The sequence below is a fragment of the Stegodyphus dumicola genome, chromosome 6 (genome assembly GCF_044657685.1).
Source record: "Stegodyphus dumicola isolate Sdum_Otavi_A_Nest chromosome 6, ASM4465768v1".
Lineage (NCBI taxonomy): Eukaryota > Metazoa > Arthropoda > Arachnida > Araneae > Eresidae > Stegodyphus > Stegodyphus dumicola.
This window is the reverse complement of record NC_140773.1, coordinates 121,032,575-121,045,120: the sequence shown is the minus strand read 5'-3', so window position 1 is coordinate 121,045,120 and position 12,546 is coordinate 121,032,575. Positions and strand designations below refer to the sequence as shown.

At 29.1% G+C, this 12,546-nt stretch overlaps 1 protein-coding gene across 13 annotated transcripts in view; it reads left to right on the top strand.

The window, feature by feature from the left end:
- Hacl (2-hydroxyacyl-CoA lyase) overlaps positions 1-12,546 on the top strand; it is a 173,320-nt gene that overhangs the window by 62,662 nt on the left and 98,112 nt on the right. For 12 of the 13 annotated variants that reach the window (XR_015041707.1, XM_085818857.1, XM_085818860.1 and 9 more), the window contains 4 exons: positions 3,060-3,161; positions 6,771-6,824; positions 6,988-7,088; positions 11,802-11,960. Coding sequence is in view for 12 of the 13 variants with exons in the window: in XM_085818857.1 (XP_085674983.1) it covers positions 3,060-3,161; positions 6,771-6,824; positions 6,988-7,088; positions 11,802-11,960 (416 nt within the window). In the remaining variant the exon portion in view is untranslated. The remainder of the gene's footprint in view (positions 1-3,059; positions 3,162-6,770; positions 6,825-6,987; positions 7,089-11,801; positions 11,961-12,546) is intronic. The other variant, XM_085818865.1, reaches the window with a different exon arrangement.

Genomic DNA, 12,546 nt, shown 5'->3' with positions numbered 1-12,546 from the left:
ACATCTTTCAAAATATAACTTACCAGTATGGATTCACTCTTTTAAAATAATTCTACTTTAATTAAACTTAGGAGATAATATAATCAATTAATCAATATTGTTTAGGAAATAAATTATATATATATATATATATTAAGAAATGTATATTTTCACTATTCAAGTATTCACTGTGACAGGTATTCTTATCTTGTCACATGAACAGGCCTCTGTGGAAAGGGGCTTCTCTGTAAATAAAGCAATTGAAATTGAAAATTTAAGTGACTCATCATACATTTTTCAATGCACAGCATTTGATTACATAATATTTTCTGGAGGTGTTCTTAATATCGAAATTAATAAAGAAATGAGATCAGCAGCAACTTCTGCAAGAAGTGGAGTTCGTTATTTAGAAGTTCAGTATTTAGAAGAACGTTCAGTATTTAGAAGAACAAAAATCTTTAACTAAATCTGAAAATTCAAAGAGGAAAAGAAATATTATTGAGGAAGAAATTGATTATATGAAGCAGAAGAAAAAATTTTTTCAAAGGGACATTAAAGATATTAATGAAAAGTAGATGCTTTAGCAGATGAAGCTGAGACCAACAGGAACATTGATTTGTTTATCAAAGCAAATGAACTTAGAAGAATAGTTAAAGAAAAGGAAGATTTCAGATTTTAAAAAAGCACCAATGTTTTGTATCTTTTATTGTACAGTTTATTATTCTAGTATCTTTCAAAAAACCAAGGAAATAAATTGTATGTTTACAAATCAGTTATTTTAATCTGCAAAATATTCTTACATTGTGATTATAATAGTAGTTAACTGTGTTTAAATGAATATCAAATAAGTTAAATAATAATCATGTAAATCTCTAAAATAGTGACTGTTATTAGTGTAAAATACACTTATACATGTTTTTCAAGAAATTATGTTCCTAATTTAATGTTATCTATTTCATAACTTGTAGGGAGTTAGTTTAATTTTCAAAATTGTTTTATTGTAAGTATTAAATTGAATTTAATAATAGTGCATAATACACACTTCTGTTATTTTTTTAAAGTCAAATTACAAGCATGAAGTCGGTTGTATGGATAATTGCTTTATTCTATTCATTTTTTTGTTTGCTGATAGGTCCTTAATTTTTTCTTTGATGGTTCTTAAAAGTCCTTAATTTTCATGTAAGGAAATGTGTACAAACCCTGTATGATCGTTATGCTTATATTATGAGCATATGTATGAATATTTATAATAGTATAGTTGCAGGAACTGCTGAAGTATAGATAAACTTCCAAAAATGGGTGTGTTTTTACACAGATTAGCTTTGTAAGGAATAATATTCGGAATGGCTTAAATAAAAGGAAAGTAATCGAATAGTCAAAATAATTTCATTTTCTTTGCCAATACATTATACAGTACAGAGGTGAGTTCTTCTGCAAAATCTCTAATATTGAAGCAGCGGACCTTTTTTTTTTTTTTTTCACTGTCCAATCTGGATTGAATAGGACTAAAATTTTTGCGGTCTACCCAACCCAAGCGACGATTGATTTTATTGATTTTATTCCGGAAATTTAATACAGTCTGTTGAAAATTAGAATCAGAAACACCCCAGATTAGTAAGTCTTTCTTTTCCTTTATTTAGTTCTTTTTTTTCTCCGAATACCGGCAGGTGTTGATTCCAATTGCATAATATCACTAATATCACATATGGAAGAATTACGCCGCACGTATTGCGCAATAACGTTTGCGGTATTTTGCATTGATAATTAATTTTGATGTTCAGTCTGAGATTTGTTTATGCACACTTAAAAGAGTTTTACTGTGCTTTCTAAGCAGAATATTTCTCAGCTCCGTTGGTTTTTATATGATGCACATATCGAAATGTCAAAATCATTTATTTAGCCTAAATTTAAATCTAAAGAACAGCTACAATCTCCCCCACTCCTCTTTTTCCAGTTACTATCCGGAATATTCGGGAATTTCCGAGTATGTGGGTTAGTTAAGCTTTTACTGTTAAAGGATGACTGAATGAAGCAATTTCCCGTCTTCTGATTTCCGAAATGTGCCTCTTTATTACTTAAATTACTTTGCTTGGGATATATGTTAAGGGAAAACTATTATGAAAATTTAGAAAATGTTCAGAATTTTGATTTAAGTTAAATTATTTAAATATTAATATGAGTGGAAAAATAAATTGTATTTATTATTAGGTGCCAAATGAATATAATTAATATGGCTTATTATTATTTATTTTCTATATTTTCAACTGAAATATCATCATTAAATTTTGTAATATAGTTTAGTTCTGCATAGTTTTTTTTTTTCCTCTCATTGTAAACTAATTCTGTAAATTGAACTGTCATTTAAAAATTTAAAAAAAAAAAAAAAAAAAAAAAAAATGAGTTAATTGTTTTCCATTGTTGAGGTAATGCTCATTCTCTTAATAAATATTGCATTGCTCATATTTTAAATTACAAGTCTAATTTTTCTTTTAAGGTTATGCAGTTGTGTATAATGTAATTAGACAGGTGCTTATTTTTTCTTTAAAATGTGCTTGAAAAGTGCTTATAGGTGCTTTTTTTTATAACTAAAATGTGGCTATGAAGCCTGTGTACCCCAAAAACATATCCAAAGTCTCTTTGAATCAATGCAGAGTCTCTTTGAAGAATGGCGGCTACTCTGGCTACTGATTCCACACTTCACAGAAGTCTATAAATTTAATCATTTGATACTTGGTCAATATGCTACCTACTAAATAAATTTTGTTGTGATATCTCTTGTCTTTCTTGGTGTTGCAATTTGGGTGGCTAGCAGTGTATATTGTTTGTCCTACCTATGTATGGACATTTTAGTATAATTAGTGACTATTTTAGAAAGTTTTCTTTGTTCATTGGTATTAGAAAGTATAAAGTAAAATCATATATCTTTAAGATATAGTTGTGAATATAAAATTTCGAAAAGTAGGAATACAATATGCTTGAAACAATATGAATCGTATTTTTATTATTCTTATTTAGAAGTTAGAGAAATTACTGATTTTTATTTGGAAGACATTTTTATGATAGTTATTTTTGTCTGTTAGATATCAGAGGAATTAAGTCAAAGACACTGGATATTTCCAACTAATTCTAAATGGTGGGAAGAACTAAAACAAAAGAAACTGCAAAATGAACTTGCTGTGAAGGTATGAGACATAAATGTAAAGTTTTTCATAAACCATTTTGTTCATGTGTATCTTGTTCATATGTATCTTATTGTCAATATGTTCTTATGTATCTTGAACATCTTTGACAGTTTTGTTACTTCGTAACTATTTCTTAAATTGAAAAGCTGAAATTCATTATGCTTTCTTTGAAAATTTTAAGTCGGTTCAAAAGAAGTTTGAACTCATGGTGATAGTGTAAATTCATATTGTTATATTTAATATCTACTGTTAATTGCATTGTTGCAAAAATTTAGTTTTCAAGTACTATTTTTGTACATACTGATCAAAGAAGTATAAATAGGAAATAGACTGAAAAATTACCATATGACTTACAGAAAGCCTATAGAATTTGATTTATGTGTGGCAAAAATAAGTAATTATCTGTCTGGGACATTGAAAGTGACATCAGTGTGGACATGTCATTGAAAGTGACTTAAAGCAGATTTTATCTGTTTAAGCATTTATATTCCACCAGTGTATAATTTTAAATATTGATATCTTGGCACTTTTTTTTATCCAGTTTCACAATTTAAAGCAATAGCTGTTTGTTTATTGTAAGAAGAACTGATCTAAGCATTTGTAAGTGAAGGCTTCAGTCAGAAATACTTCCTTTTAGTTTCCTAAAATGTCATTTCTAGGCTATGAGTAGAATCCTAGAGGATGAGAGATATTTTATCAGGAAGGTAAAAGCAATCCGTTTTCCGTTTTAAGAGATTATGATCAATAATGTGAGATGAGAAAGAAAAAGATTGAATACAGTCTTTTTCAGCATAATCTGTTTAACACCATACGACAATGGATTTTAAGGCTAATTGCTTGCTGTCAGATTCATTATTTTGATGTCTGATATGACTGACAAGTGATGTCCATTCCTTTGAAAAGATATTATCATTCTGCTCACTGAAAAGCTGAAGTATTGGGACTTGTATTTGGTAATTGGACTTGTACTTGGTAATTGCTGTATTCATGATTCATTTGGACTGTGCTGTCAGGGGATATAGATAATATATTGGTTATCTTTTTTTGTGCTTGTAGATCATCATCAGTGTGGAACAGTTAGATGGATGGTTTTGAGGGAAATTTCATAAATGGATATACATAATTAAGAGAATTATTGAGAATGGAATAGAATCCTGAAACCTGCATTATGCATTAAGTTTATAGCTATGGAAATTCAGCCAGTCTTATGAATGATACCGGACACCTCATCAAACTCAGCTTCCTATTAACTTTGAAACTGTTGAGATATTTGTAATCGCATTCTTATTGATTAAAAAGAATTATAGCTTTCTGTCACGTCTGATGCATTCTAAAACTTAATCCTATTTTATTTGTTTATATTTTCTTTATGTTATCTTTGATTGGTTGTTTTCTGCATCTTGTTTGTGATTCATTAAACCATGATCTGCTGTAAAGTTATATATATAACCTCTGCAAATCTTTTCGCTTTTCGCTGTGTGTCTGTGTATTTCTTCTTTCTCTGTAATAAATGTTTGTTTTCCAAACCACAGCGTTTTAAATGTTCAACAGAAACTAGTATAATTTTCCTTTGTATTGAATGAGTATCCGGGACGAATTTAGCATCTTGCATCTTAATTATTTTATTCCATGCCATGCAGAATATCTGGCATTTATTTTTGTAGTGAAATAGTAAAGAATTCTTAGGAGCTTATAAATAATTTAACAACAATGTCATGAAGATATACCAATATTGATACTCAGAGGATAGCATGATATAAGAGTGATCCTCCAGGACTCACTCATTTTGTATTTTACGATTACTGGTATGTCATATGTATGCAGTTGATGGTTACATATGAGAATTTATTGACAGTTTGTGAAGACATTTTATTTGTTCACATGCTTTTATTTTCTTTTACATGACATTCTGTTTTATAAATATTTCTATCTTTGCAGTAAAGGAAAATCTATTTATTGCTTAAATGAGCAGTATATTTATTAATTTATTGTGCATATAATTTTTGTGTTCCATTTACTTTTCAAATTGTTGCCATCAAATGTTATCACGATGTATCACTTAAAAAAATATAAATAAGGAAGAGTCTTTATGTATGTTTTTAAAATTATGGGAAAGAGAGAGCATTCAGAGCCGTCAAAATTAAAATTTAAATACACATAGTCCTCCAACTGAACATGGACACCTGGAAGCCCAAATTTTAAATTTCAAAATTTGTTTTTGGTTTATTTTATATTTTGCACAATTTAAATGAATTTTTGTTTAACAAACTCAGCAATTTAAAAGCAAGAACAGGCAACACTGTTCAAAATAAAAGATTTTTATCTCCGGTGTGCTAGACTTAGACTGCCTCAGACTCAATGTGCAATTTTTATCTCCAGTATTGCCGTTTGGTAAAATGTAAGATATTTATCTTTAAATTTTAATCCACATATTCAGTTATTTCAGCCCCAGCATGTTGCCACTCTATAAGTGTAATAATTTAACTGTCATATTTAATCTTTGAGTTACTGAGTAGCAAACAAAGTGACTGAAAAATAATAAAATGCAGCTCTTAAAAATATTTTTCTACTTCTTTAATCGGATTGATGTAAATAAAATTGAATTTTAAATCATAAGATCTAAAATTAGAAATATAAACATTTTTATGAAATTACACTAGCTAGAGTCATTAAAACCATTGTGTAATTTTTGCTTTAACTCTTTTACGTAGTTGGCTGCTCAAGCAGCTAGTTTTTAAAGACATAAGATAGTGAATAAAAAAAGTATGAAAATACCTAATACTCTACTGAGAATTCTAAAGATATGCTGTTTTTAAATATTTCTGAAATTTTATATGGGGTAAGTGTGAAGAAAGTGTTGTTGTCTATTGAACAGTGATATTAATATTAATGTGAAAATGCACATTTTGACAGTAAAAAATATGCAATGTAATTATCAGTACTGAAATTTTTTCTCCTTCTCCCTTTTTTCTATCCCAAAGGGCTATTAATTTCATTTTAGCATTTTGTGTTGATTAACTGTAAAAATGTTGGTTCACTTTTCAAATTGTTGTCACAAAATATTAGAGCTCTCTATTATATTTAAAGAAATTAAATAATGAAGAATCTGCATAAATGTATGTATGTTTCTCACATTGTGATAAAACAACGGTACCTAGAGCCATCAAATTTTGTATAACGTACGTTTCCAACCAAATATGGGCATCTGGAAGCTCAAATTTGAATATGGAATTTGTTGTATTAATTATTTCATGTTTTGTAAAACTTTAACGAATTTGTGATTAACAAACTAAACAATTTCAAAGCAAGCAATGGCAACACTGTAAGGAAAAAAAAAATTGTCTCCAGTGTGTAAGACTGTCTATCAGAAATTCTAAAGATATGCTCATTTTAAAATTATTTTGTGATATTGTTGTTGAACTGAATTTTATGGTATAAGTGTGAAGAACATGATATTTAATAAATAAAGTTAACACACAAAACATTTAAAAAAAAAATGCCTCTTTGAGCATAATGTAAAATCTGGAAGCTTTCAGATTTTTTATTTATTTAATCTTTTGAATTCCCTCCCATAATGCAACATTTAATATATTTCTCTTCTTTACATAGGAAATGATTTCAGACAAATCAACACCTCTCAATTATTATGCTGCTTACCATGAAGTAAGATTTTAAATATCATTCTAAAATTAGAATAATTATATTTCCAATAAATTTCAAATTACTAAAACATTGGCAGTTTAGAATTTACATATATTTTAAAATAATTTATAATTTAAAGTAATAGAAGTTTATCATTTTTATTTTGTAATTAATTTTCCTTTAGATACAAGCTTTAATTCCATTTGATTCTATTATTGTAAATGAGGGAGCTAATACAATGGATATTGGACGAACAATGTTATTGAATGAATTTCCTCGGCACAGGTATTTATTCATTAAGTGTATGCATTCAGTGTCGTCTATTAATTCAGTTTTAAAATTTTTCTCCATTTCGTTCAATAGTTCTGTAAGTTTTCTAAAATTCCAACTTAAAGAAGTACTAAAGGAATTTTTTTATCCATCAAGTCTGCCACTTATGTTTGAGCTCATCAGTAGTTGAGGTGACAAAACTATGTAGCACTCGATATAAAGTTAAATCAGTTTCCATCAGAAATCAAAACTTTTTCCGAACCTACAGGATCGATGCAATTACAGGATTAGCAGAAAATGGGAACATAACAAAGAGAGTGCTTCATTATGTATTTTTTATTGGTATTAAAACTGTTTATGATGTTGTTATGGCAAAAGGTATGTATGTATAAATGTACCAATGGCTTTTGCAACTTAATTTTCCTCACATGTCGTAACTTTCTTCCTGTGAAAAGTAAGCTTATAAATGCTGTTTTTCTAAAAGTCATGATTATGATGTGATGAAGGTAAAAATGTGTTTCAGCTTCTTTCACACCATTTTATTTGTTTCTGATTTCTTGTTTTCACAGATAATTATTTAATAACAGGGCTTCATAACTATTTTGCTGTATTCCTTCATGGTATCTTGTGTTCTTGGCAAATTGGATAAAGAGCAAACTATCTGTTCATTTATTTCTGTCTTTATCATTAACTCATGCAGTTAACATGGTCTGTATGTCCTGATGGTCATTTCAACTGAGCCTTCTTTTTGCTATGACAAGTTTTTTTTTATTTTTATTTATTTATTTTTTTTAATAACAGGCCAGTCTAAAGGATTATTATTAGAAAAATAAGAATGTAGAAGGAATTTACTTCTAAGATGTGTTACATATCTATATCCACTGTTTTATTTTTTGCGTGTGCAATACTGAACTGTGTATCTGTAGAGAAAATGATAACATAGAATTAATAATAGCAAGATAATAGGTTATTTGAATATGCAAAGTATAGAATGGCTACCTGCCCAAAGGAAGGGATGTCTTCATGGAGGACTTTATAAGAGTGGCTCATATTCACATTACTCATGGTAAAAACTATGAAACTCAACCATACAGCTTGCCTGTTTCCCTGGGCTCAAACGTAGGTTGAACTACTAGCATTCATTAGTCTTAAACTGCTTGACCACTGGTGGGAGCAGCAAGATAATATGCTAAGAGTAAGATGTATAATCTTTCTTTTCCATATACTATAAAAGACCAAAATTAAACAATGTCAGTTTTCTCAGATGAATCTTGATAAGTAAAAAATATGTTAGTGAACAATCAAAAATTTAGTTGTATTTTAACATTCACTATTAATAAATAAAACTCTACTAAGTCATGTTATGTGGCAAGAAAAAATACTCTTCAAAAGAGTAATAAAAGCATAAATCTATTTACAGAAAATTGCCAGTTTGTTGCGGGTTACGGTTTACATACCTCTACCTTATAAGAGAAAATCATGCTTTTACCAATCCCTGTAGCTAAGTATTGAATTAAAAAGTGTGGCTTATCAATTGCTGACAGAAGTCCATGGCATTTGTTTGCTAGATTTTTGAATACTCTGCTGTTTGTCAGTCTTATGTAATTGCTGATGTGGGAAATGTTTGTTTATTTTTTATTTTTATCTGTTATTCTGTTTTATTTTAATGGTTACTGTGGTGATCAAGGCCTTTTTTTTTTAAAGTTACATATATTAATTGATTAATAGTGAGTAAATAAGAAGGCAGTTTTTATTTTGCTAATAAAATACTTTCTGCCAAAACTAAGTAAATCTTTGAATTGCAGTTGATTAAAATGCTTTTACTTTTTAAAAATTTATGATGAAGAGAAGTTAGTTGTGCCATTAAAACTTGGAGAAATGAATGCACAGTATTATATTACCAATAATGAATTGTTTAGTGTGCTATCTGAAACTCACATCAGAAGAGGTTATGAAGGAAGTGCACACATATGCTTAAAGACTTGCAAGTTAAAGACAGAAATATTATATATGAAGTTGTAATGTTGTATTTAAAGTTTTGAAAATATTGTCAAATGAAATACACTGCACCTAAAAAAGGTATTGTTGTAAAACCAGTGGTCAGTCCGGAGTTAAGCTCAAGATCTCAAGTCAATCTGATAGACCTGCAGTCATGCATGGATGACAAATATTAATTCATAACTGCACATCAAGACCATTTAACGAAGCTTGTCCAGTTACGACCTTTAGAAGAAGCAGCATATCGCCACCTTCAAATGTTTCTAACATTTGGTGTCTCAAATATATTGCATTCAGATAATGGTAGGGAATTCAGTAATCAAGTCAGTGGGGAAATATGTTAAGATATCTTACGGAAAGTCCTATAATAGTCATATAGATGACTCAGTTGAAAGGGCTATTCAGGGTATATAGAATATACTAATTGCATGGATTAATGATAAAGATTGAAATAAATGGTCAGATGGTTTTTCTTTTGTTTAATTTCCAAAATATAACATTAACATGAAAACATACACTTAAGACCTTATGAAGTCTGTTTGATTTTAAACCAAAGACAGGCATCGTATTATCATCTTTGCCTGGCGAGCAAATGACAGATATTGAAACTCAAAAAGTTCAAAGAAATTTTTAGTATTTTTGAATAAAATATGAGTAGTGACTATACCCAAAACCATATTCCAACAGAAAGTATTGAAGTTTTGCAACCTACTGCATCTTCATATTAAACCATGACTGAACAACATGAATTTATTCATGTAAAAGAGCAACCGCAAAAGAAAATCTTCTACTACAAGCATTGCAAACCTCAAAACGAAAATTTCCCCCCCATTCAAATTGGTGCTACCATATGAATACAAGTCCTTGATGATAACTGTAGTTATACTGAATGCCTAAAATGTATTGGTGGTTATTGTTGGAATAGAAGACCTTTGACTTTTATAAATTGGGAAAACAAAAATGGTACCCTTAAGCAGCTTTATACCTGTAATAAGTTCATAATTTGTAAAGTAAAGCTACTTTTCATAGGTGAAGATTCTTCTTAAGAAATATCACTCAGAGAAGCAACTGCAATTGGTATTATATTATCTTTTCTGATTTAAAAACGTACTGTTTGTTTTAGGTTCAGGAGTTTATTTACATGTGCTGTTACATAAGCTTTCTCCTTTTCTGGCATATACCATAATGTGTGTTTAATTAAAAAATATGATTTAAAAAGTTGCATTTTTATCTTAACATTGTGGGATCTAATTCTTTTCACTATCATAAAATGTAACTAGATCGAATGGAAGAAATGTTACTAGACTTAGATCTGTTGCAAGGATTGACTACCTAAGTGTTAATCCTTGTGACTACTAAGTGTTAATCCTTGTGACTTCTCACACAGGCTTGATGAACACAACCAGGAGAAAGGTGTATAAGACCCTTTTATTGAACGCAATGTAGTTTACACATGGCATGGACTTAAGTGCTGACTGATACTGACCACTTGCAGTGAGAACTTAAAAGATACTTAATACTAAATTTAAAGGTAGGAGTAGTATAAGACTACCCAATACAATTTAATTTAGCAGGTCGAATGAGAACCTACACTGACAGTATAATAATTTGGTGGCAAGAATGCAAAGCCACTATTCAAGGTTAACAGCTGGAAGAAATAGCAGTGTGTGCTCACAATAGTGAAACCAAGCTCTGACTAAATGTTTTGCTACATCAGTTTAAATACACTCATTCACTTTAGCTAATTTGCATCCTGGTAAGGTAGCGTGAGGGGAATAAGAGAAGGCAGAAAAGGTCAATAAATTAAAATAACTATTAGTAAAAATAAATAAAATCCTACAACATAACAAAAATATTTGATTCAACATTCACCATCAGTGCCTGCTGAATGTTGGTGAAAATGAGAAATAATATTTAGCAAACATTTATGTGAATGCTGACCATTCACCACAGAATATCAACATTTACTAGATGTCGGTCTTTCGCAGTAATATATATAATTGGCCATGTAGATTTTGTAGCTACCATACATTCAGTGCCTTTAAAATGCAGATTATACTATGTAGGTAATTTTGTTTTAATATACAGTTTCATTAAATATGTATTTATTTTTTTATTAGCCCAATAGGGCTATTAGTCTCAAAACTTGATGATTTTGCATTTTTTTTCCTTTTAATTCAAGTCTATTGCCATTCGCAAAAGTGTAAAATAGTATTCTTTTATATTTAATATGTATGTTATTAAGAAACTAGTATTTAAAAGCAATAGTTGCTGCTCTTAAGAATATTATTTTCTTACTTTTTAAATGGATTGATTTAAATAAAAATGCATTTAATTCATGATATGTCTAATTAAAAACATTAAATATTTTTATATGTTACATATATTTTTACTTTTCAGCTAATATCCTATAAAATATTTCATCATTTCACCTGCGCCATCTGTATCAATAATCTCTACTGATAAACCATATTAAACTTTGAAAAAGCCTTTAGGACAATAATAAAATTTGAAATTCTTTCAGATTTTTTTGTAGAAATATCTTTGATAGTTATCATTTTACATTGCTTTTTATTTATTTATTTAGAAAAATAGGCTAGATGCTTATACATTTGGTACTTTGGGTGTTGGTTTGGGATTTGCTATTTTTTGTAGTTAGGTATTTAGGATTTGCTATCTTTAATAGTTATTATTTTACTTTCCTTTTTATTTATTTATTTTGAAAAATAGGCTAGATGCTGGTACATTTGGTACTATGGGTGTTGGCTTGGGATTTGCTGTTGCAGCAGCTTTATGGTGTCAGGATTATGCTCCAAGGAAGCGAGTAATCTGTATTCAAGGTGACAGTGCTTTTGGCTTTTCTGCCATAGAAATGGAAACAATTAATAGGTAATATTGATAAAAGTACATCTAAGGAATATCTTCATTCTGTTATGAAATGTAAAGAAAAATCTTTATTATTTATTATTTTTGGGGGGCTCTCATCTTTACACTTACTTTCTTAACATCCTTAATTGAATATTATGTTTAAGCTTTTTAAAAATCATGTTTACCTTGGTATTTCTGTAAGCATTCTTCAAAGTATACTTAAAAACAAGACTTATCTCTTTGGGACCATTATCATTTCAGAGAATTTTAATTAAATATAATTTATTCTAAATATAATTTATTCTGAATTAATAGTGATGAATCTATTTCTTTTCTGTAAAATTTTCTATTTCTGTAGTCCCTTTTGTGTACGCTCTTTTCCATATAATGATAAAGCTTTAACTTCATTCTAAGAGTATAAAATTAAATTAAAATATTTTACCTGTTGTTACATTATTAACCGTTTGACTGCTACACCATGCAAAAGCACTGCGTTCATTTGTCTCGAAAACCGTGACACAGTTAGTTATTTTAGAATGCACTTGTGTTACAAAGTACGCGTGAGGTCAGACTACGTGTTCGCACCCACAGAGCAACAAAGACACAC